The sequence below is a fragment of the Camellia sinensis genome, chromosome 1 (genome assembly GCF_055761805.1).
Source record: "Camellia sinensis isolate YWXY chromosome 1, ASM5576180v1, whole genome shotgun sequence".
Taxonomy (NCBI): domain Eukaryota; kingdom Viridiplantae; phylum Streptophyta; class Magnoliopsida; order Ericales; family Theaceae; genus Camellia; species Camellia sinensis.
The window spans coordinates 247100881-247127507 of NC_138961.1; the positions used below are offsets into that span (position 1 = coordinate 247100881).

At 34.9% G+C, this 26627-nt stretch overlaps 1 protein-coding gene across 1 annotated transcript; it reads left to right on the plus strand.

Moving 5' to 3' along the window:
- Positions 1 to 6784: 6784 nt before the first annotated feature.
- Positions 6785 to 7303, plus strand: LOC145823050 (uncharacterized). The gene has a single exon (XM_082922000.1). It carries the CDS (start codon positions 6785 to 6787, stop codon positions 7301 to 7303), a length of 519 nt encoding a protein of 172 aa, XP_082778126.1.
- The last annotated feature ends 19324 nt before the right edge of the window (positions 7304 to 26627 follow it).

The window sequence follows — 26627 nt, forward strand, 5'->3', positions numbered from 1 at the left end:
TGAAACATTGATGAAATTGAAACCGTGGGGATTGAAATGTTAATTATGGAAAATGCCCTAATTACATTGATTGATTAATTTGTATAATTAACTGTTGGAAATGAGGGATTGAATTGAGAATGTGGAAATTGGAAAGGGAAGGGATTAGAGGGTGTAGTTGGATCATTTATCGCTCGCCTAATTGAAATGTTGATTTAATATCCATTTGTGCATTTATTTTCTGTTTAGAAATAACTGCTTTGGGCTATCAGTGGAGGATAGTCTTGATTATTATAGACAATGCATGATGATTAGGCAAACTAAAACTAATCGATTGAATGCGTCATAAAGTATGACGGTGGATAGAATACATTAATTTTATGTATTGATTGATTGTGTATAGAACCTTTGTGTTTATATGCATTGTGTGTAGAGGAGGAGATGGGGGATGTACTCCGCGGTTTAGGAAAAGATGGGGGATGAACCTCTAAACCGGATAGTGTTGGGAGGAGATGAGGGATGAACTCCGTAGATACAGCTCATATGCTTGTCTAGAGAAGTGAAGATACAGCTCATAGGCTTATCTTTGAGAAGTGTAGATACAGCTCATATGCTTGTCTAGTGAAGTGTGGATACGGCTAATACGCTTATCTGTTGATGTGTTGATATAGCTAATATGCTTATCTATTGAATAAATGTGGGAAATGAAAAGTGACATAGACTTGTATGTTATGAAATTGTGATGTGATATATGGATGTATCAGTGTTGGCCATCTATCAACTGCTAATATTTTAGTCATTGTTCATAGTTGGTTTAGTATATTCCTGCTGGGCTGTGGCTCACCCTATATGGGAACATCATTTTCAAGTACAGGTAGCATGCCACCTCCAAGGACATAGCTTGGGAGACTAGAGGCGGACAGACTTTTGTTGTCTTATTTCCTTTTGATGTATTACATGTAAATTCAAGCCAAGGGCTTAATGTGTAATTGAGTTAGTACTCTCTTTTGTAACCAAGTGTTAACTTGGAAAGCTGTAAGCCCGTAGGGCATTTGCTTTTGTTGTTAACATGTAATACTTTTGTAATGAAATACTCTGATGAATTGAAGAATGTGGATCTTTTATATATAAATGCATGTTTATATTGATGGGTTTAATGTTATTATTTTGAGGGCGTTACATGGACCAAACCATGGTAATGTGAAATTTGCCCTTTTATATATGCTGAAAGACCACACTGTTTGTTGACACTCTCTTTCCCTCCCCTCTCTCTCTCTCTCTCTCCTTTTTGTTCTGCATTTTGGGTCTCCTCACTCTATTCATGAGAGCGTTACATACCCTGTGAGTCTGTGATTGTTCTTGTAGAGTCTTCTCTGGATTTGCACAAACCTAGAACTTCTCTAATCTTCTAGTTTTTTATTATTATTATTATTATTTCTATGCAATTACCCACATGTATACGTGAATTATTATTATATATACGCACGCATATATAAAGGAAATGTGAAACATAAGTGTACAGTGTTCCCAATGGAAGCCATTAAAAAGGAAGCAAGCAAGCAAAGGGAACAAGTAGCCAAACAGCAGCAGGTACCTTCTTCGATTCAACTTCCTGTTTGGTTTTTGAGAATTTTGAATTTTAAGTTTTTTTTTTTTTTAATTGCTTAATTGTCTGTTAAGTTTTACGTAAATGTGTATATCTGGGTATACTATATTGGGTTTGCACTACTCTTTGGTTAAACCTTGATTCACTTTTTATTGAAATCCGATTGATGAATTGGGAATTTGAGAGTTTTATGTATGATCCAATTTGATGTTTTGTTTTACATGATACAAAACTCTAAATAATCTTAATATAGGTATGGAGGATTAAAAAGAGAGATTTTGTTGTTTAATTGTTAACAACTTCTACAATCAGTAGTTAAATAGGAAGATTGTGATGGGTATACAATTGGCAATTTCAAATCACATCGCATTTTATTTTTTTAATAAGTTAAGCTATGTTTTTCAAATTTTAATAAATATTTGGACAAATTTTTCCTTAGTGAGAGCGCCTTAATTACATGTTCAGCAACATCAAGTTAGTTATTTTATTTTATTTTATTCAAACTTCAAAATGCCATAAATTTTCATTGTGTATATTTTTTAAATAAAATTAAAATTTTTAGAATCTACTTGTCAAAATATCAAATCAAAATGGATTATGAAATTATGCATATAAAAAAAACTATGAAATTTTAGTTGTTTTTGAAGTAAATTTCTTAATTTTCTGAAACTGTAAAATTTCACAGTTTGTGTTTGAGAAAATGTGAAATTTCAAATGTAATAGTTTTTGAAATTGAAAATTTGTAAAATTTTATTGTTTTTATGTTTGAGTAACTATGAAATTTCACGACTTTTGAAAAGAATCTGTGAATTTTTTAGAAATTGAGAATTCTAAAATTTATAATATCGATCTATTTTTGTGTTTGTAAAAATACAATTTTTCATAGGTTTTTTTTTTTTTTTTGGTGCATGAATTGTGAAATTTCATGGTTTATATATAGAAAATTGTGAAAAAATTTCTCTCATTTTATCTTCAAAATTTTATATTGAATATAGCTTTGTTGTTTGATAGATATTCTTGAATATGTTTCAAAATTATAAAATTTAGGGCAAACTTCACTTTATTTTTTGTGGCTTGAGTTATGTGCGGTTTACGCCTCTAACATTTGGAAATGACCATAAAACCTCATTGTGGTTTGTGATTGAAGTGTACCGTTTGATTAGATTCGTTAACGATTTAATAAAAAAGATTAAAATATCTTTATATTTGTACCATTAGTTTAGAAGATAAAGTGCACTTTAACCCCTTACTTTATTCCGTGTGCAATTTACCCTCTTAAAATTTGAAACTTGAAAATAAACATATAACCCATTATGTCTACCATGTGTTTCACACTTGTTATTAAGTTACATGGAATGTTTAACGGTGCATTTCAGTTCACAAATCACGTGAGGGTTGTATCGTCATTTCCAATCAACCTTTTTTTCTTCTTCTTCTTAATGCTTAATAATAAATTAGCATGGTCAAGTTTACGCTTGGAACCTATGGCTGGTTAAGAATGATATGTTGACTAATTATTTTTTATATGGTACATATAATACAATATGTAAATTATGATTTAAATTGATATTGGTAAGAATTATTATGATGTTTGTTTATACACCATTGTGATGAAGAGATTATAATAAATTATCAAATCAAAATTAAATGCATCCTATTATGTTGTTTTGTTATTTTGTAAAATTGTATTAGTTACTATTTATTGTAATTATTTTGTTATAACAAAAATCATATTCCATATCAAAATAGTTTTAGTGATTATCATTATTAGCACATATATGTATATTTTTTTAATCCAATACTCAGTAGTGGAATAAATATAATATGTAATTTTGATTATTATTTTTCTAAATATACAGAGTAATATAACCAATTATGAATATATTTGTTAGATTCCTCATGAAGAACCCACCTAGTCCTACGTAAAAGTTTTCAACTCATCTCACTCATCAATCCGTGAAGTGACTTAAAAGCCGAGAAAGAGAGTGTAAGAGTAATCACTCCACTTGAATTTTTGGGACAATTATAAAAATAAATAAATAAATTCAAAGTTTAAGTCTTATAATAAAATAAGTCTTGAATTTTTAATTTGTCAATTTAAGGTTTAAACTTTTGATTTGCTTTCAATTTAAGCCATTTTCCTATTTTTATTTACTTAATAAAGTATTTTAAATTTAAACATTTTATGTATACCTATATTGAGTTTAATGATTAAAATACTATTTTTCCGCCGCTTTTACTTAACGAAAATAGACAAATGATTTAAATTGAAAATAAATCAAAAGATTAGAATTTAGGAATTTTTATTGATAAATCCATTTTAGAGTTGTTGTAACTCATTAGTTCCACAAAGGATTATTATAACCTGATTAGTCCCATGTACTTTTCTTTTTATTCCATCAGGTCCATTTTACTAATTTTATATTTTTAAATGGACTATTATGCCCTTATATATATATATATTGTGTTGATACACATACCATGTTGCCCTTTTTTTTTTCATTTATTCTGTTTTGGTAGTTTCTATCTTTACGTTTTTGATCATTATTCTAATTCAGATAGATACGTTTCTATTTTACAAGCTCGTTTCAAGGCTTTGATGTACTAGGGTTTCATTGTTACTATTGTAGTACGGTTCTGTGATTTTGGATTGAAGACGACGGATTGGGCGGTGTTCAGTTGTAACATTTTTTGGAGTATAACTAGTTGAAATTAGTTGTCTTTGAGTTACAGGACGAGTGTAGGATTGCATGATTAAGGTTAGTATCATTTTGGTTATGAATACATGTTCAGTTTATGTTTTGATTTGTATGATGGATGAGATACTCTGTTTTTTGATTGATATGGATCGGATGCTCTGTTTGTTCAATTATATGCATTTTACGTGGTCTTGTGGAGGAGAGGTCATTCAGATTATGTGAAAAATGTGGATGTTCTCATTTTGCTTTGATGTTTGCTTAATGAGGCTCTGTGTGAGTGAGATAATTCAGAGTATATGTAACAATGTAAATGTTCACATGTTGTTAATATGAAGTTATGGAGGGTTGCTTGCATGTTGTGTACTGTCACCTTATTGTGGTGGTGTCATTTTGATATTGTAAAATGTTTTATGTTGTGTAAAAAAGGTGGTGATAGTTTTTATTATGGATTTAGCAGTTGAACTATACACACAGGCATTTCATTTTACACAATGTGAATTTTCATATCATTTGGATTATTGTATGTGTTGTTGTTCGTATGGTTGTAATGTGGTTGTTGTGTTTTTACAGGAGATAAATACCTTTATGATGTTGTGTGCACATATGGTTGCAGTACAACTGTAATAAATGTTGCCCGCACATTGTGTTATTCACTTTTGGTGGAGTGTTTGTGTGAAAAATGGGGTGAGTTATCTGCTTGTTCTATTTCATTGTTTTGTCGGCTACTTGGGATTAATAGGTGTGATTTGGACAATGAGGAATAATTTCAGAACATGTTATTGCTTGCTAAATCAATGGGGGTACAACATGTAGAAGTTGTCATTGAGTTGAAAAGTGATATTGGTCATTCGAGTAGCTCTGGGTCACTGTGTGTGAGGGGTGAGGAAGAAATTGATGCACTACGGAGATTTTGCCACCATAAGGAGAAAGTGTTATTGTCAGCCCCTTGGGCAAATGGTATTACACATGCCAGACAACGGTTTATTGGAGGTGCACAAGAATTTCATAATGTTTTATGTAAGTATGTCATCCAATATGGGTTTCAGTTTACGTATGTCAAGAACGAGACAACAAGGGTTACTGCGATGTGTGCGATGCGCGAGGAGAGAGGCTGCTTGTGGGCTATACATTGTAGAGCACAATGAGCAAATGGTTTTTTTCTACATCAAGAGGTTCAGTGATGTGCATAGTTGTGGTACGGATGTCCAAACATCGAAGAATTCGAGAGTTAGTTCTGATTTGGTGTCGAGTATTATATCTGAAATTATGAGGGACAAGCTGTTGACTTAGCCGTGTGAGGTGGTGACTATTTTGAAGAGGGATTATGGGCTAAATGTGAGTTATCACGTGGTATGGTTGGGCGTGGAGAAAGAAAAGGTTGTTATTCATGGAGATCACTCATTATCGTTTGACCAGTTGCGGTGGTATTCGGATGCTGTGATGCGTTACAATTCGGAGAGTTATATCAATATTGACTATGATGCGAGTAGTCAATAGTTTTGTTATTTCTTTGTATCATTCGCTACGTGTATTTCTGGGTTCAATTCTTGTCGGCCTTTATTATTTCTAGATGGAACATTCCTTAAAGGAAAGTACAAAGGTCGGCTACTTGAGGTAACGGTGAAAGATGAAAACAATGGTTAGTATTTTTTTTAGCTGTTTATTCATGTAAATATTTACATTAAGCGGCATAGTGTGGACATATGACAAACCATTACACAATGTAAACATTCACATGACCTGTTTCCTTTATAGTGTTTTTGTAAACTATTTGTGTTACTATTCACATTAGAATATTGTGAATAGTTGTTTATTGGTGTTATGTTGCAGGTTTATTTCCTGTTGCATTTGCGATTGTTAATTCAGAGACCACGACCAATGGTCGTGGTTCTTGCACGAACTTGGGAAGGTTGTTGATGGTAAGCGTCAAATTACTTTTATTTCGGACCGTAATCTTGGTCTGTTAGAAGCGATGCTGAAGGTGTTCCCATTTGCTCTCCACAGTTATTGCTTACAACACTTGAAGAACAACTTAAGAGACCGGATGAAGGGAATTGATAATGGATTTAGGGATCACCTCGTTAGTAGTTTGGGTGACTGTGCTTACGAGCTAACTGTGGTAAGGTTCCATGAAAAGCTTGAGAAATTAAAAGAAGAAGGTAAACAACGAGCACATAGTTTTTTCAAGGAGTTGGCACCTGAGCACTGGGTGAATTCATACTTCAGGTAATAGTAGTTTCCTGATGTATTCCATTTGTCAAGTTTAAAATGGTAGCGATGTGAAATTTCAGTTATGTTTTGTGACGATATGAAATTTCATATTCAGTTTCGAAGAAATTTAATTCAATATTGTACAATGTTTATAATGTTATGTAGGGGTATGCGTTATGGGGAGATGACATCCAATGCGGCGGAGTCATTTAATAATTGGATTAAAGAAGTACACAATCTTCCTATCACTCAGATGATGGACACAATTCGTACTTAGTTGATATGGCAAATGTCTGCGCGGCGTGACCAAGCAAACAAGTGGAATGAGCTTATTTATCCTACATTCAAAACAATGCTTCTTGATTCGTTCAATGACAGCAGGTCTTGGCAGGTGAGCAAAGCCAATGAGGATGTGTTTGAGGTTCATTCTATACCATTTGTTACAGTTGATATTGCAAGGCGTACGTATTCTTGCTTCAAATGGCAAATCAACGGATTCCCATGTGACCATGCTATTATTGCTATTCAGAAGAGCCGCTACAATCTCAATGATTGTGTGAAACATTACTTTCATGTAGAGACGTATCGTACAGCCTATTTGGGTGCCATACCCCCTATACCATTAGTGGAAAAGCCACATTTTGATCCCAAGGACTTCACTATATACCCACCAACTGTAAAAAGACCACCCAGCAGGCCGAAAAATAATAGAATCCCATCAAGGGGTGAGAAACTGAAGCAAATAAAGTGCGGTAGATGTGATAAGTTTGGAAGCCACAATTGGAAATCATGCAAGAAGCCGATATAGGGTGTACATTTTTTCATTTCAGCATTGTGTTTTACATGGGATTCTTATATTGATTTTTCAAATAAGACTGTGTTATGTTGGCAAACATTGTGTTGCAATAAGATTACGTTGTGTTGGCAAACATAATAATGCATTAGGATTTGATTTGTGTTTTTTTTTTTTTTAGGTAGCAAACTGACATTGTTGTTGGTGTGTTAAAGATGAATACATGATGTGAACATTCACACTTGTATAAGATAATCACATTATGTGAATACTTGCACATGGGTTGAACTTTTTAACATTATTGTGGTGTGAATATTCACATTCTTATTACCATTGACGGCATCAAAGTAGATGACATGAACATTTACATCAATGTAACCATTCACATCATCAAATTAGAAGATGTGAATATTCAGATATGAATTACGAAGTGTAATTGTGAGTGTTTTTTGCAAGAAAAAATAAGATGTTCTTGTGTGTATTATAATGCATGCATGGGCGTGGTGTGAATATTGACATCGCTGCTGCCATTCACATCATCAAAAGTTATAAAGTGAATATTCACATTATCGAAATATTCACATCATCAAATTATTTGCTGTGAATATTGACTTATGTGTTAAGAAATATCATATTCACACCTGTCATATTGTGTTATAATAACACTTTAAGCAATATTCATATCCATGTAATAGGGCTTTAAACATAAGAATGTGTATGATCCTTCCGTGACGTAGAAATTCACATCATGTCGTGTGTCAAAAAAAAAAAAATACAATCTCAATGTGCATGATCAACACGAAATAGGCCTCAAAATGGATATACATATATTGAATAAAAAATAGCAGTACAAGTAGTGATATAGAATTGATTTACAATCAAGCTAGTCTGCTCTAATATGTCAAATCTATTGATACTAAATTGTCTTAGATGGGGATAACAGTTTCGGATAACAGTGATAGGTGGACACCCCCCACCTGTAGGTTTTCACATTGCACTGTCTTTCTATGATTCAGAAAAAGGTGTACTAATGAGTCTCTTATTTGACACCATTCAAAACGAACAATTTCTTCACGGTATTCATGCGCCCTTATGATATAACACACTACAGGCCCGCAATCCACCCTAAAAATGCAAAGTTGTTGTTGTTAGATTTTGAAATTTAGGTGTGTATAATGGTTATGGAAGATGTGTACAAATTGATTTGAGGCTTACGAATTTGATGCTTGCTGAGGACAGATGTCTACTGATATGATTGGTTGCAATGGATTTTGGCCTGATAATTTGGTCCATAGTGGTGATGATGGTCCGATGTTACGCACCACAGCCTCGATATAGTCCCTCTGCCATGGGGGGAACAATGAAATTTCATATTAGGCACAAAGCAACATAGTGCATACGTCCAAGTTCAAATATTACACATCATGACAAGTATTATATGTGTCAGCCACTTATGACTATTTGTGCTCTGTCAATATATGGGTCATGTATGCTGGTTCTTGGTCGTAATGAGTTATAATGCCTCCATAGATTGTCTTTGACGTCGTACACAACAATCGTCCAGTGAAAGTTATGGTGTATTGGGAAGATGAAGTATTTCTGGCCTTGATAATCATTGATATGTACATCAATCAGTTTATTTCTCTTGTAGGAGGGGGGTACTCTTGCATGACTTTCTGCACACAATGGGCATACAATGATATACCAAGTATTTATATCAATGGTCATTGTGAATGATGTGAATGTTCACATCTGTTAATTTGTCAAACAGTCTTATAATGTATTACAGATGTGAATGTTCACACCTGGTAATTTCTCAAACTTCCTAATACATGAATGTTCATTGTGAATGATGTGAATGTTCACACCTGTCATATTATGTTGTTGTTAATATTCACATCTATTTAGCATTTAAGTTAATAATATAAGCATATAATGTTGAGATGAACATTCACATCTATTGAACATGCAAATCAAATACTGTTCATGTGAACATTCTCATCAACATCAAACATAAACAAACCAAAAGTTTAGTTGTTACCAAACATGTGCTTGTAAAGATGAATGTCGAATCCTCCAAAGTTGGGTTGACTAACCCTTGTAGTTCGAGTAGTATTTTACCATATGCATCTATCACCTGCACAAACAAAGAGGTGGCAGTACATTATTTCTAGTGTGTTTAAAGTGTGTGCATGCGTGTGTGTGTGTGTGCATGCGTGCGTGTGTGTGTGTGTGTGTGTGTATGTGTGTGTGTGTGTGTGTGTGCGTGCGTGTTGTGTATTGATTCTTCCTTGATGATGTGTATGATGTTATCAAAATACATGTTTCTAGACTTTGAGTCCCCTCGCCACACAAGTAACCTATGCATTGTGATTACAGAAAATGTGAATGTTAACATTGCACAATTATAAAATGATCTAATCTATTAAGTACATGTGTAAAGCTTAACATCATCATAAAAATAAATTCAATTTCAATATGTATGATCACTTACTCATCACCGCCGTTCTTGTGCAAATTTTGGACCTTCTGCTTATTGAGTTTGCTCATGTTGGCCCAAACCTTCAGTTTGTTGGTCAATGTTAACTTCTTGTACTTTGTTGGGTGTTTTTTTTTTTTGGATGTTTGTCTAAATCTTGTACAATATAGACTGCATGGGATTACTCTTCGGCTTCCTCTTTCCCTTTCTTTTGACTAGGCAAGTCGGGGTATTAAAACTCATCCAAGCGGTGTTGTTTCCTTACCTTTTGCTTTATGCACTTTTGTAACGCCCTCAAAATAATACATAAAACCCATCACTTTAGACATGCATTGATATAAAAGAAACCAACCATTTCTATTCATCAGAGTAATTCTTACAACTGTATTACATGTTAACAACAAAAGCAAATGCCCTATGGGCTTACAGCTTTCCAAGTCAACACCTGGTTACACAAAAGAAGAGTACTAACTCTATACAAAATAAGCTCTTGGCTTGATATACATGTAATACAAACAAAATAAACAAAAAAAAGAGTCTTCAACTCTCATCATCATCCAAGCTATGTCCTTAGAGGTGGCATACTACTTGTACCTGAAAATAATGTCCCATAAAGGGTGAGCCAACGCCCAGTAGAGATATGCTAAACACAGTATGAGCAATAACTAAGACATTAGCAATTGATAAATGTTCAATTTCCATAAACCAATTCATAACCCATTTCCATTTCATGACCACTATGTTCATGTTTCATTTCAATTTCCATTTCTTATCAATTTCACAATTTACATCAACGGCTCAGAACCTGGCCAACCACTTCTATGAGACAGTGACTCATATTAAACATTTCCCATTTTTACAATAGATAAACATACTAGTTGTATCAACATCTCAACAGATAAGCATACAAGCTGTATCCACATTTCAACAGATATGCATATTAGCTATATCAACACTTCCAAAGATAAGCATATAAGCTGTGTCAACACTTCCAAAGATAAGCATATGAGCTATATCAACATATTATCTGATAAGCATATGAGCTATATCAGTGGAGTCCATCCCCTATCTCCTCCTAAACAACATCCGGTTTAGAGATTCATCCCCTATCTTCCCCTAAACCGTGGAGTACATCCCCTATCTCCTCCCACACACACAACGTATATACACAAAGGTCATATACACAATCAATCAATACATAACATTAATGTATTCTATCAACCGTCATACTCTATGACATATCCAATTGATTAGTTTTAGTTTGCCTAATCATCATGCATTGTCTACAACAATCAAACTACCATCCACCGGTAGCCCAAGCAATTATTTCTAAACAGATAACAAAAGCTCCAACAGATAAAATATCAGTATTTTTAAAAGTGAGCGATTAATAAATCTAACTCCACTATTCAACCATATAATGAACCAATTTCATTATTTTCAACTCAACTCCATAAAGTCACAATTTTTCCAAAATTAGGGTTTTCCACCCGATTTCCAAATATTGACCCAATGGTCTAAATATCAACAACCAATAACGATAACATTATTTTGAACCCACAATACACATTTTAGACTCAAAATAACAAATCCTCTTTTAACATTTTGAAACCCTAAGTCCCAAAATTACCCAACTTAAACACTTTATCAAAACAACCAAAAATCTATGTCAAAGACCATAAGAGTGAGTCTGAATCCCTACCTCAAATTCGGAGCTCAAGGAAAGAAGGTGAAGAAACTCAACGTGCTCCAAAACTCAATATTCTCGGATCAATGTGCAGCCCTCGACGATCAACCCAACTTTTACAAAGGCCGAAGGAAAAGGAAACACTCTAACTAGATCAAACCTAGAGAGAAGGGAGTTTCTAGAGAGAGGAACTCTCAAAATGTCTTTTTAGAAAGTAAGAGAGAGAGAGAGAGAGAGAATGTAAAAAGTGATTTTAAAATGCCCAGCTGCCAACTGATATACGACGTTCCCGCTCGAGCAGAGAACACAATGCTCGAGTGTCAAGAACAAAAACTAGGTACACTCGAGCGCAATAAGGCCTGCTCGAGCGCCAAGACACAAGAATAAAGTACATCCACTCGAGCGCGAAAACCAGTCCGCTCGAGCGTAAATTTCCCCCTTCCAGAACTTACACCAAAAAGTACTACCCGCTCGAGCGCCAGAGTACTCGCTCGAGCTCCACCGCTCGAGCGCAAAGAAACCTGCTCTAGCGTGAAAAACATGCCTGCAGAAGTTCTGCAGAGCACCAAAATACTAGGAGCGTGCAATCTCCACTCGAGCGTAAGAAGACCCGCTCGAGCAGACCTTCTAAAAACTGGGCAACAAAGAATTGAAACCAAAGCCTAACCAACCTGTAACAACTCTGCCCAATACATCCTAAAACTCGAACAAATGGAATTAAAGGATGACAACAAGATAGATACAACTGCCAACTCCACGGAACTGAGTCCGGAATACAGCAGAACAGTAAAGGGACAACCGGGATCGCTATAGCTTTACCCTAGATGGTGGGCTAAGAATGTCTTTCAGTGCTGCAATGAGATGCTTCTTAAGGCTGTTATAAGCCTTTTGTTCTTCGACTTGCGTGATAATGTGGACGGACTGATCATCGTAAATGTAACAACCCGACCTATGATTAACATTAATCCATGCTTAAGTGTGCCTAACAAGTAATTAGGAAGAAATCCTCAGTTAATTACATGTGCATTGCATTATTTTTGTGTTTATATTTGTTTAACGTAAGAAGATCTGTTCATGTTTTTGTTTCGGTTTGCGAGTTGAAAGCCTTATAGGTATTTGATTTAGAAATTGACTTGATAGACGTTATTTCGAATTTTAGGATTTTATGGTAAGTTCAATTTGAAATTGATTCGGAATCGAATAATTAGAATCAAATAATTCCAATTGGTTAGTCTAAGCTTGAATTAATTAAGCTCCACTAATTAGCCTATATAAGGCCACTACCAAGCCCAAAACTTCTTTTCTCTTCATCCATTTTGAGCTCAAATGTGTAAAAGAAGGAGAAGAGAGAAATTGAAGCCAAAAATTTAAGGAAGAAGAGAATTAGGGGAGATTGAAGGGAATTGAGGAAGTTTAGCTCTAACACTAGCTAACTCAAGACTTTAGGTAAGAGATTTAACTCTTTAATTATGAAATTGGATTACTTAGTGCAAGAATTCAAGGGAATTAGAGGTTTGAACATGAGAATTAAATTAAGAATATAAAATGAAAGAGTAATTCGTGCATGCATGCATAATTCATGCATTTTGAGATTAATTTCCAAGAATTCCCTCATGCATGTCTTGAATTCACCCTAATTTTGGGAAATCATCAAGTTTCATGTTGTTTTGTAGCATTTGATCATGTTTTGAGAAGTTTGAGTTCAAAGGAATTCATGCATATCATGTTCATGGAACATTCATAAATTTTAAGTTGAATTTTTGCACAATTGACAAGCTATTGGGCCATGATTTCTTGAAATGATCTTTAATTCATGATGTTTTATAAGTTTCTCAATGTTTCCTCAAGTTTTGGCCTAGAAAAATCAAGCTTTAATGCCTTAAGAATGAGTTTTGAAACTTGGAAGCAATTCTGGAAATTCCAGAATTCTACTTCTACGCTCGAGCGACGGATTCCATGCTCGAGCGATCACTTTGTGTCTCACACTTCCGCTCGAGTGACCAAAGGCTGGCACGAGCATGAAATGCATGCTCCCAGAAGTTCTTATGTTTTGCAGCCACGCTCGAGCGTGGATCCTGTTTTCAGCAAGTTTTGAAAAATATTTTCTAGTACATTTTTGCATCCCCATTCCATCATAGGCATTCCTAGGCCATGATTAAAACAAATGAAATAAGTCATGTACAATCTGAGAGTGTGTTCCAATGTATGTATCTGTCATGTTATGTAGGTCACGCACCTCATGTTAAGTGAATTTCATACTCTACTCGTCTATTTGGAGCCACCGGTTATCTATGAGTAATGACTTAGTAAAGCTGTGTTCAAATTAAATTACTTTCTGTATATGGACTAAGATCTATACCATGTATGCTATGTGTTTACACTATGAATGATTGTCCACCTTTGGCAAATATTTATGACATTAATGCTATGATTCAAGTATGCTATCTGTACCTGGACTGGAGGTTCCTTTATGGAACTGGCAAGTTATTTGTACCTGGCTGGAGGTCCTTTATGGAACTAACAAGTTATCCGTACCCAGTCCGGAGGTTCCTTAATGGAACTAGCAAGTTATATGTACCCAGCTGGAGGTTCCTTTATGGAACTGAGGTTCCTTTATGAAACTAGCAAGTTATCCGTACTGGGCCGGAGGTTCCTCTATGGAACTGACAAGTATGATCTATAATGTTCTGAATATGGTCTGTTAACGCTAACGGATGAACTATGAATGATCCAACATGATTCCTGACTTCTATATACACATTGATTGAGAACATGAATACAAATTGGTTCTATGTACAGACTCAATTATGGGACATCGTCCATTTACCCTTTTACTCTATTGTTATTCACTGGGCTTTCGCTCATTGTTTATATTATGTATGTAAGTGATCAAGCACGTGACTAGGCTCAGAAATAAGGACCTGGTGCCTCAGTTGTTTAGTTAGCCAGCCTTTGTGCCTCCCGAGAAGGTTCCAGTTTAAGTCAAGCCTCGTGGCTGAGTTTTGTGGATGTATAAGTTTTTGTTCCTTTTGATTTATGAATAAGTTTTCTGTTAAATTTACGTGAAGTGACATAACTGATGTATTTTGTTTTGATCACCTGTATGGTTATGAAAGTTTAAGATTATCTGTCCCATGTATGTCTTCACTGCTCGATGGACTATGTATATTTCATGCAATTGCTTCTGCAGCCCCTATTTATATATTATTATATTAAGAGGTCATTGGTAATCCTAGGATTACTGGCCAGTTACGACACTAAACTTATAGGAGTGGGTTTGGGTCATGACAGTGAAGGTCTTGAAGAATTGTTTTTTCACATTCTAGGTTGATGACCAATTTTGTCAACCGCTGAATTTATATATCCTTCCACTCCATGCAATTCTTGATCTCCATGTCCATATTGGATGGGCCCGATTAGTCGAATAATATGGCTTTAAGCGTAGTGATCACCCTTGCCCTCAACTCCCACGATTCTTCTAACTGTTTGTATTTTTCTTTCCATTGTCGTACGAGACTCTAAGTTTTTTGGTTTTCTTTTATAAGTACATCCACAATGTCCGGTTCACTTGGTTGTGCTACGATGATACCTCTCTTAGCATTGGGGTTGTTAAAGCTGGTGTTAATGTCATCTTTAACATCATTTAGGTCCATTGCATCGCTAGAAATTCCATTGCTGTTGTCACTGCCTTCATTGTCTTCACTTTCATCATCATTGCTTCGATAAAACCTCATGTTTGGGCTCCACATTCAAATTAGTACGATGGTACATCTTTGCTTCAGTTGGGGATACCATCAGCTCGCCGCCATATACCTAGAGTTGAAAACATTATGTTAGTTTCATAGTTCCTTGTCTCACTATGTGAATGGGCACAACATTTTTTGTTGTACTTTTACCTCATTTAAACCAAGCTTCGCCAAAGATATGGACTTCATGTTGGTATGTAAGGCAGTTGTAACAACCCCGACCCATAATTAACACTAACCCATGATTAATTATGCTTAATAAGTAATTAAGACGAAATTCTGAATTAAATTGCTTGTGTGTGTTGCATTATTTGTGTCCATATCTGTTGTCGTAGGAAGATCTGTTCATGTTTATGCTTTGTTCTGTGAATTGAAGGCCTTATTGACATCTGATTTAGAAATTGACTTGACTTATGTGTTAATTGGGATTTTTAGAATTTTATGGTAGGTTTAATTGAAATTCGATTTGGAACGATTTAAACAGATTAAGTTAAAGCCCATGTGTTTAACATTAATTACCTATCTTTAGGCAAGCCTACATAAGGCACCTTTTTGGCCTCCACTCATCTATTTTTCTACTCCATTCAACACACACACTCTTGGGCTCACACATACATAAACGTGAGAGAGGGTGAAGCTAAGGAATTGAGATCAAACTTGAGGGAGAGAAGGCCATTGCTTGGAGATTCAAGGAATTGCTCAAGATTTTGCTTAAGTGAAACTCAATTGAGTAGCCTAGGTAAGAGCCCAACCTTTCAATCTTGGAATTGAGCCATTTAGTATTTGAATACTAATGAAATAGGGGAATTCATGAGGGTTTTGGGCTAGAATTTAAGGAAGCTAAGTCAATTCATGCGTGCATGTCCATATCATGGAGTTTGAAGTTGTTTCCACGAGAATTCTCACATGCATGTTCACTGCTTCATAAATTGAGCATGATTTCAAAGGATTCTTTCATACATGTGTTTATCTCACTTATATTTTAGGAATTCATCATGTTTTCTATCAATTTGCCAAATTTGATCATGTTTTGAAGTGAGTGAGTACAAGAGAATTCATGCATGTTATGTTCTTGAACATTCATAAAGTTTAAGTTGAAATTTTGTACAATTGGCATGCCCTTGGGCCATGATTTCATGAAATGATCTTCAAGTCATGATGTTTTGTGAGTTTCTAAATGTTTTCCAGAATTTTGGCCAAAAATATTGAGTTTTGAAGTGTTTGGTTTGAGTTTGAAGCTCGGAGATCAAATCTGGAAATTCCAGATTTTGCATTCACGCTCAAACGTAGGAGCATAGAAGTTCATGCTCGAGCGAGGACTCTGAGTGCGCGCACTTCCGCTCGAGCGACTGGAATCTCGCTCGAGCGTGAAATGCATGTATCCAGAAGTTTATATGTTTTACAGCACGCTCGAGCGACAGAAGTCATGCTCAAGCGAGGGTTTGAGACTCACGCTTGAGCGTGGATCGAGCATCCGTCGAGTGTGGAAAGCAAGCAACCAATACTTTTTCCAAAGTTTACAGTCCGTTCGAGCGAACCTTTACTTCTTGCATGTCTGCTTGAGCGAGGGAAGCCACGCTCAAGCGTGGACCCTGTCTTCAACAATTTTTGGAAAATGTTTTCAAATGCATTTTTGCATCCTCATGCCATCCTAGGCATTCCTAGGCCATGATTAAGACTCCATAATGAGGTTAAAGGCTAGAAACATGCTCAAAACAAATAAAGCAAGTTATGTACAATTCTAACGTGTGTTTCAAGTATGTGTTTGTTATGTGTTCATGTAGGTCACGTGCCGTAGACTGTCTGATTAGTCTGCTCTGTCTGTCTGCACTCGAAGCCAACTGTGAGTAATAACTTAATAAAGCTATGTTCAACTTTATTTATTTTCTGTATGACAAAATAAGATCTGTTTTCTGAAACAATATGTTCTATACAATGAATGATTGTCCAATTTCTGAAGAAATATCCGTGAAAGGACAGTTTGAAGTGTTTGTATATTAATGATGTGATTGTTGAACCTTCGAGTTGTAGTCTCATTTGGATTGTTAAAAAAATTATGAAATTGACTCATGAATTGAGACAGATAATTGAATTGGAAATGAGTTAGAGGCAACTATGCTATGATTTTAGATTTGATTATCAATTGTGGATGTTTTATCATAGACATTGTATATGCACATTGTACTTATACCTTTGTTAAATTTCATATTTTGTGTTAGATGATTCCTGCTGGGCTATGGCTCACCCTATTTGGGGATAACATTTTTAGGTATTGGTGACTTGCCTCCGCCAAGGCAATAACTTAGAGGGACATTTGGGAGCAAGAGCTTCTTTATTTGAATTATATATTTTTGTAAAGCCAAGGGCTAAATGTGTATGAGCTAGTCTCTCTTTTGTTGTAACCAAGTCAAGGCTTGGAAAGGCGTAAGCCTATGGGGCATGTATTTATGTTAAACTCTTTTATATCATTAATTTCATGAAATGAAAAGACTATTTACTCTGATTTATGTTATCAATTATGCATACTTTGAGTTATATTTATTGTACTTTTGAGGGCGTTATATTTGTTTTGGTGCTAACATGAGCAAAACACCGGTGTCAATGGTTATATCAATGCACATTGATGTGAATGTTCCTAACATTCCACACTGTTGTGAACATTCACATCAGTGTGTACTTATAACAACCTTGCCACCAGTGCGTACCGATGTGTATGTCACATTTGTTTTGCTGACAACATGAGTGGACAAATCCCGTGAATATTCATATTAAATATAAAATAAGATTTATGAGATTTATTATTAACAACATAACACATCCGATGACTCGTCTTGGTTTTTCCCAATTTTGGCCCACTAACCCTATCAGGGTTGCGCAGATGCTCTTAGCCCAATCATACTCAATCATGTTGTCTAATGGGTCCATGTATGAATAGAATGCCCATCCAATTGTTTCTCCAGACGTGGAAAAGAACAATTTGACGCATGCATACATGCAAACTAATCTTACAACCTCTTCATTGTCTTGTTTCTTTGTGCCCTTTAATGCTTTGTTTAGAATTTCATGTATTTTTGCTGCACTTAACCGACTGACATCCTTGCACATTCGGTATATGATGCCGGCCGTTGGTTTTGCATCATAAGAGAGGTCTATTGGTTTGGTGCTGCAGTCCACCCCAAAAATAAGTGATACATCACTTCTAAAAATCTGAATGTTCTTGTCCCCGATGTAAAACCTCCCACTGTATGGCTTGAATGTCTGCACTATACGTACAATGACATCATCGTATTTCATGCAATGGTTAAAGTTGACTTCATTACTGATCAAACAATCAAATAAGGGCTAAATTGGTGTTTTCCTAAGGCATTTCAATTGACCATTTGTAAATTTTGTAGCCTTCAATAGTTTCATCAATCCAGTGATATTTGATTAGTAGTTGACCTTTTTCATGTTCACTTGTTTGGGACTAGCTGTTTGATCGGGTTTGCCTTTGGCACGGGATTCCTCTCTCTTTCTTTTGCCATCAAATCTACGGAAAAGACCTGTTTGTTCAAATACAAACAAATTTAATATTACTGTTCACAAATGAATAGTGATAATAAGTGTAAATTATTATATGTCATGTGAATAATGGGATGGTAATGGTGAAATAGTATGTGAATAGCTAGTGCAAATGTTCACGTGAAGAGGTGATAGCACATGACAAATCAACATTCACATAAAGATGTGAGAACAGTCACACATTACAACAATAAACCTATAAGAACAAAACATGTTGTAAATGTCTGTGATGGTTACGGCCTTGTGTTGTTAATATTGTTATCGGTTTGGAGTCATTACCAATATGTAACAATCTGATGTAAATATTGACATTATGTTTAATGGAATTCATATTGAACCAAAAGATGTTACAATGTGAATATTAACATTATGTTCAAAATGTAATTATTGACATTATGTTCAGAATGTTAAAATGTGAATATCAACGTTATGTTCAGAATATAAATATTGATATTACGTTTAGAATGTGCATATTGACATTTATGTTACTCAATAACAAGTAAAACAATAAGATGTTATTATTTATAACATGCCTACAAGAATTCATATGTAACCAAAATAGGGTTGACAACCATCTAAAGTTTGAATGATGTGATCATGGTTGCATTGAGTAAAACCATGATGTCAATATTGACACGAACACTGTACAACATAGGATAAAAACAATAAAAATCAAATAAATTGTGTGAACATTCATATGGATCATATATCATGTCATTAGTTCACGTGTTTGAAAAATAAACAAAATTTTGGGAGTTCAAATCATTTGAACATAATCAACAACTCCAACAAGAATAACAACCAAAAAATGGAAGGAAAATAACTGATGAAATATGGAATAATAACATATTACAACTATTAAACTAACACGATGTATACACGATGTTAATCTTCACATCATTACACTTATATATTTGACTGTGAATGTTCACAGCCAAATATATAGTTTGAATATTCAATGTGAATGTGACAATGTGAATATTAACATTATATTCACAATGTGAATATTAAAATTATGTTCAGAATGTTACAATGTGAATATTAACGTTATGTTCAGAATGTAATTATTGACATTATGTTCAAAATATGCATATTAACGTTGACGTTAATCAATAATAAGTGAAACAATATGATGTTATTATTTACAACATGCCTACAAGAATTCACATGTAACCAAAACAGGGTTGGCAACCATCCATAGTTTGGACTGTAATTATTTCATGACCATCAACAACCAACAACACCAACAAGTCTGACATTGATGTTACAATGTGAATATTTACATCATTTTCCATCACATTTTTGGGTGAAGATTGGGGGTTCTCTGGATATCAACAATCAACAATACCAACATTGACAGTAATGTGAACATTCACATTGTTATACACTAATGTGAATGTTTACACCAGTGTCTACTAATGTGAGTTTATCTATTAATGAATAGTAAAGTGAATGTTCACATCATTGATGTTTACAAAATCAAATCCAAAAACAACAATAATAATAGGGCAATGTAAATATATACATCGGTGATCACATTATGTTATCATTGACTGAAAAACAGAGGGTGAAATGATGGTGCTTACTTTTGTTCCTCATTATGGGTGGGTACAGAAATCGATGGACCACACTCAGTCGACTGACGGGAAATACAGAACAACGAACCACTCTCCTTCCGAAGTAAGCCTTTGCAGCGGTGAGATGAAGTGGAATAGTAGTGGCCGACAATAGTAGACGGTGGACGACGACGGTGGTGAGGCGATGTAAATCTAGGGTTACGGTTTCAGAGTTTTTTGGGGCCGACGATGAGATTTCTTTGGGAAATCAGTGTTTTGTGGATTGAATAGATGAAATAGGAATGGTTTTTTTTTCAGAATGGAGTAGACGCGAGAGAAGTGAAGGGAGGGTAATTTCGTCCTATTACAATGAATGGACCTAATGGAATAATAAAAAATGATTTTGGTTTTATGGTATAAAACTGTTAGGAATAGGATTTATAAAAAAACTCCCTAGAATTTAAATTGACACAAATAAAAACTCAAGATTTATCCCCAAATTTTTTCGCATGATTTTTTTAACTCAAAAAATATGTCTAAAAAAAATGAGTTTGAATATTGTAAAATGAACAATTCAGTTGGGTTGACATAAAAAAAAAAAAAAAGAAGAAGAAGTTGCAGAATGGTAATTTTTATATTAAAAAATTATTTTTACAATTATTTAAACTATTGTATTAGTAATCAAAAGGTTTAAATTATTGCATAGCATATAATAATGAAGTTTTAAAATTTAATATGAGACTTATGAAGAAATGCTATTTAAAAAAATTTATTAATTTGTACTCATTAAATATTTTAGTCCTTTTTTATTGTAAATATTATTTTTTTTTTTTTTATGAGTGGTGTTACATGTATTAATTAGTGTACTAACTAGTGTACCAACACTAGTTATGACATTATTATTGATCACACTTATTATACAAATTATAAATACTAAAATATTTTAAATTATAAGTGCTGCTATTAGCACCTTCCTTTCTTTTTTGGACTGCCCAATTCTTTGAACCCTCATCCAGCTAAATGAGGCCCCTCCATTTTCTCTTTGAACCCCCACCTTAATTCCAACTATACCCTCACTCTAACCCACTTTCCTAACCTAACCATTGTCAGCTCCGGCCACAACCTTCATCGCCGGTGCCACTCTCCGATCAACTCCAATCCAAAGCTACTTTTTGGTCAACTTCATCACGACCCCCACAGTCGACCACCCCCAGCAGCTTCAAACAACCTCAATCTAGAGCCACCGCCGCGAGCCCTCTCGCTCTCTCTTACCACCATCACCTAGCCACTATCGTCTGTCGCTGCTCATCCCAACTCAAATCGCGATGGCAACAAAGGTGACTAGGGTTTAAGGCCACAGATCATGACGACAACTAGGGTTTGAGGTCACAGATCATGACGGCAGTGGAGATTGCAGTGGAGATTGCAATTTCAAAAGAAGAAGAAGAGGCAGATGGAGGTGGCGATTAGAGGTGAGAGGCTGGTTGACAGCCGGTGGATGTGGTAGTTGGAGTTGAGAGGGGTTAGGGTTAGGGTTTGAAAAATTAGGGTTAGAAGATGAGGGATAAGGGTAAAAGTGAAATTTTATGTTGGGATAAAATTGGAAATAAAAAAAAATGGAAGAGGTGGGGGTCAAGAAATTCTATTTTCACACACCTAATTAGCTCAGGGTACACATTTAATGAAATATTAATTTAATGACAATTACATCCTAAACAACAATGACTACAATAGACATCCAGCAACACCCATAATATTATATGAAAAAATTCTCTGTACACATCTTTTAAGAATAAAAAAATCTCAATATATATCTTTTGAGTTAAAAAAAATTAAACCCTAATTTTTCATTCTAACAACTGATCGCTACTTATCTTCTTTGGAAAACATGCTATGTATTGCCATACATTTGCGGATATGTTCACCACTGTTAATACCACCAAACTGTTGAACACCATTTGCTTCTTCTTTCTTTCTTTCCTTATTACTCTCACTCTCTCTCTCTCTCTCTCTCTGATTTCTATTACTAGCTTTTCATTTTTACTTGTCTCTCTCTTTGCTTGTGAATTGGGTCTCGTTCAGTAATTAGTTGAACTAATACCATTTATTTGGAAGTTAATTTCCGAATTAACTCTATTGTTTCGAAAAACCAGTGTCGAAAGCCCCAAACCATAAATCACTAGAACGAAATTGAAGGTTGTATACCAATGGAGTGCACATAGATCCGAAAATAATAAATGTAATAATAAAATGGAAAGATGCTTTATTTTCAACACTATTTTGGAGGGTTTTCAATGGAGGTTCAATGGAGGTCTTCTATGCAAGTCTTCAATGGAGGGAATTTCACTTCAAACCAAAGTCTTCAAGGGCGTGGTAGGTCTACAAATGTGGAAAAAGGGTCAATCAAAAGTGTGTGGAAAGGAGAGTTAGTGGTGTGTGTACAATGGTTATGAGTAAAATGTATATGTAACGCCCTCAAAATAACAACAATAAACCCATCAGATAAGACATGCATTTACATATAAACTAACCACATTCTTTTATACATTAGAGTTCCATTACTTAAGTATTACATGTTAACATCATAACAAAATGCCCTACGGGCTTACAGCTTTCCAAGTTAACACTTGGTTACAACAAAAGAGTACTAACTCGTTTACACATTAAGCCCTAGGCTTGAAGTTACATGTAATACATCAAAAGTTAAGCGACAAAAGTATGTCCGCCTCTAGCCTCCAGCTATGTCCTTGGAGGTGGCATGCTTCCTGCACCTGAAAATGATATTCCCATATAGGGTGAGCCACAGCCCAGTAGAAATACACTAAACCAACCATGAACAATGACTAAAATATTAGCAATTGATAGATGGCCAACACTGATACAGTCACATAAATCACATATTTATGTCATACAACTTATAAGTCTAAGTTACCTTTCATTTTCCCTTTTTCAACAGATAAGCATGCTAGCTCTATCATCATTTTCACAGATATGTATAAAAACTATATCTCACATTCAGATAAGCATAAAAGCTATATCCACATTCTCAACAGATATGTATAACCACAATATCCACAGATAAGCATATGAGCTATATCCACACATCACAAAGATAAGCATATAAGCTCTATCTTCACTTCTCTAGACAAGCATATGAGCTGTGTCTACGGAGTTCATCCCCTATCTTCTCTCAACACTATCCGATTTAGAGGTACATCCCCTATCTTCCCCTAAACCGCGGAGTACATCCCCTATCTCCCCCTCTACACATAACGTATACAAACACATTGGTTCTATATACAATCACCCAATTCATACAATTAATGTATTCTATCAACCGTCAAGTTCCATGACACATTTCATTGATTAGTTTCAGTTTACCTAATCATCATGCATTGTCTACAACAATCACGACTATCCTCCACCGATAGCCCAAAGCAGTTATTTCTAAACAGAAAATAAATGCACAATGGATATTCAATCAACATTTCATTTCTTCATTCTTCTCAATTAATTATCCCAATTAATTAAACAATGTAATTAGGTCAATTCCCATAATTAACATTTCAACCCTTAGGTCCCATTTTCATCAATGATTTAACAATCATTCCATTTTTCTATGCCAAACATGCATCTTGGTTTATTATAAACAAAACCCCAACTTTTGTAAAATTACACAAAGCCCCAAACTTTTCACAAAATTACCAAACCAAGCCCAACATCTCAAAATACCAAAATTTAAAGACAAAACCCATAGAGAGGAGTAGGATATCCCTACCTTGAAGTTTTAGCCCAAAAGGAGATGAAGACTCGAAGATCAACTTGCTTCAAATCCAAACTTTTTCAGATTAAATCGAAGCCCTCAACGCCCTCTATCTTTTTAACAAAGGCCCTAGGCTAGATTCACACCCTAGAGAGATCAAATCTTAGAGAGAGTGCAAGTTTAGAGAGAGAGGGTGTCGGATTTAGGTTTTGCTCAAAGAAAGGAACTGAAAAAGTGATGTTTAAGACGCTACTGTCCGCTGATATAAAACACGCTCGCTCGAGCGAAGACTTGGTCGCTCGAGCGACCAGACACAAAAAACTCTCGCTCGAGCCAAGAAGTTCTCGATCGAGCGAAGAAAAATCCAGACCGCTCGAGCGAAGGAAGCTCGCTCGAGCCAAGAAAGGCAACTCTCAGGTCCAGAACCAGACGCAACACAACTCTCGCTCGAGCGACAACTCCTCGCTCGAGCGAAGGACCAAAAATCTGGGCAGCAACACTAGGCTCCCAAACACAACCAACCTGTAACAAACCTGCCCAACACATCTTATAACTCAATATACAAAGTAAAGAGAATGCAAACTAGATGATAAACAACAACCAACATCCACGAACACATGTCCGGATCACTGTACAACAAGGGTAAACCCGGGATCGCTATAGTATAATTGTGACTTTAAGTGTGTGGACTGAAAAAATTAATTAATAATCAAGTTAGTAGGTGTGTATATTGAGACAAGATGTGCCCTAAGCTAATTAGGTATGTGAAAATAAAATTCTCCACAGGGGTCAAAGGAAAAAAATAAGTGTTAATAGCAGCACTCAAATCATCAATGATATACTAATTAGTGCACTAATTACTAGTGCATATAGGGATGCAGAGTCACTGCTGTACCCCTGCTGTGCCTTTTAAACGACACTGTTTCATTTTTATTTTTTTCCTTTTTTTTTAGCTTTGTTCTTACAGTGCTATTTCACCCCCCCCCCTCCTTTTTTTGCTTGAGCTTTGTTCACAGTGCTGTTTTTCAGTAGTGATGCTGTTTAAAATAATGTAATTTTTTTTATTATTTTAAAATTAATCTATCAAATAAAAAAAATAATATAACTTAATTTTATATGTTTATATATAAAATTAAGCTCACCATTTTATTTATTTATTTTCTTTAGATTTGTTCACAGTGTTGAATCTAAGATTTGAGACTCAATATCATATTTTTGGTTTTCAATTGAAATAATATAAAAAAAAATTATTATTATTTTGGAGTTAGTGTACTAAACCAAAATTAAAAAATGGTACACTAACACTCCTTAACGTTTGATGGAAATACATGGACACTCCCTAACATTTTCAATATATCACAGATATCCTTTGACATTTGAAAGTTTTATCACAAACACTTCATGACATTTAATTAAATAAAAAACACACCTAGCATTCAACAAAAATACATAAACACTCCTTAATATTTTGCAAAAAAATTATAGACACCTCCTTGCACTTAAATAAATATGTGATAACATTAATTAAATTACTTATATGTATCTATGCGGGTATATGTGATAATGTTAATTAAATTATTTATGTGGATATCTATATATAATATGTAAAATTATTTTAAAAGTATGTTGTGATATTTACAATGTAAAAAAATTAATTTAACTTATATCATGCTATGAAAGTGTAACTTAATTTAGGGGCATTTACAAACAAGTCCTATTTTGTGAACTTATACTCCATTAAGTCCTAAATAAAATTATTTGCTCCTTCAAGTCCCATTAATTTGTAATAGACCAAATTATCCTTCCAAGAAACTCCAGGCGAGATCGATGTGGCCTTCCCTCTCCCTTCCGTCCTCAAGTCCTCCATCGACGTCCTTGATGGAGCTTCGTTGCTGGAAGCTTAGTAGTGAAACCTTGTCCAAAAACCTCCTCAAAACCTTTCTGGTGATGATCGTAACGATCTCGACTTGGATCATACACTCCCCCAACATCAAGCACAGCATCAAGCGTTTCCAGCACCTGGAAAAAACAAAAACAAAAGAGAGAGAGAGAGAGAGAGAGAGAGAGAAGAAAATTATGAACGGTAAAACAATCTAACTTGATATAAAAACACAACAATTGAATGATAGTGACCTTAGGGTCTCTGGTTCGAACGATTTCAACTGTAGAGAACTTGGTGGTGAGGCGAATCATGAAGCAGCCCAAGGCTTCGCCGCAGTGGAAGCTTCCGTCGTGAGTGCCGACTAGTCGCAGAGGAAGCTTTCTTGCCATGGTAGAGATGTATGTTAAAGAGAACGGATCTGAAGCTTTGGAGAAACTTACTGACAGAAAGGTATGGCATTGCCATGAGAGAGAGAGAGAGAGATATGTGTTTTTTAAAATTGAGAACCTTCTCAGTTTATAATATTCTCAATTTTAATCATGAAAAAAATTGAGAAATTTCTCAAAATTGATAATTATAAATTTTTTAATTTTGATAATATTCTTAGTTCATACTAGAAAAAAATTGAGAAATTTTTTAGTTTTGATAATTATAAATTGAAAACA

Coding starts and splice junctions, on each gene's coding strand:
- LOC145823050 (XM_082922000.1), top strand. CDS start 6,785: ATGTCTGCGCGGCGTGACCAAGCAAACAAGTGGAATGAGCTTATTTAT.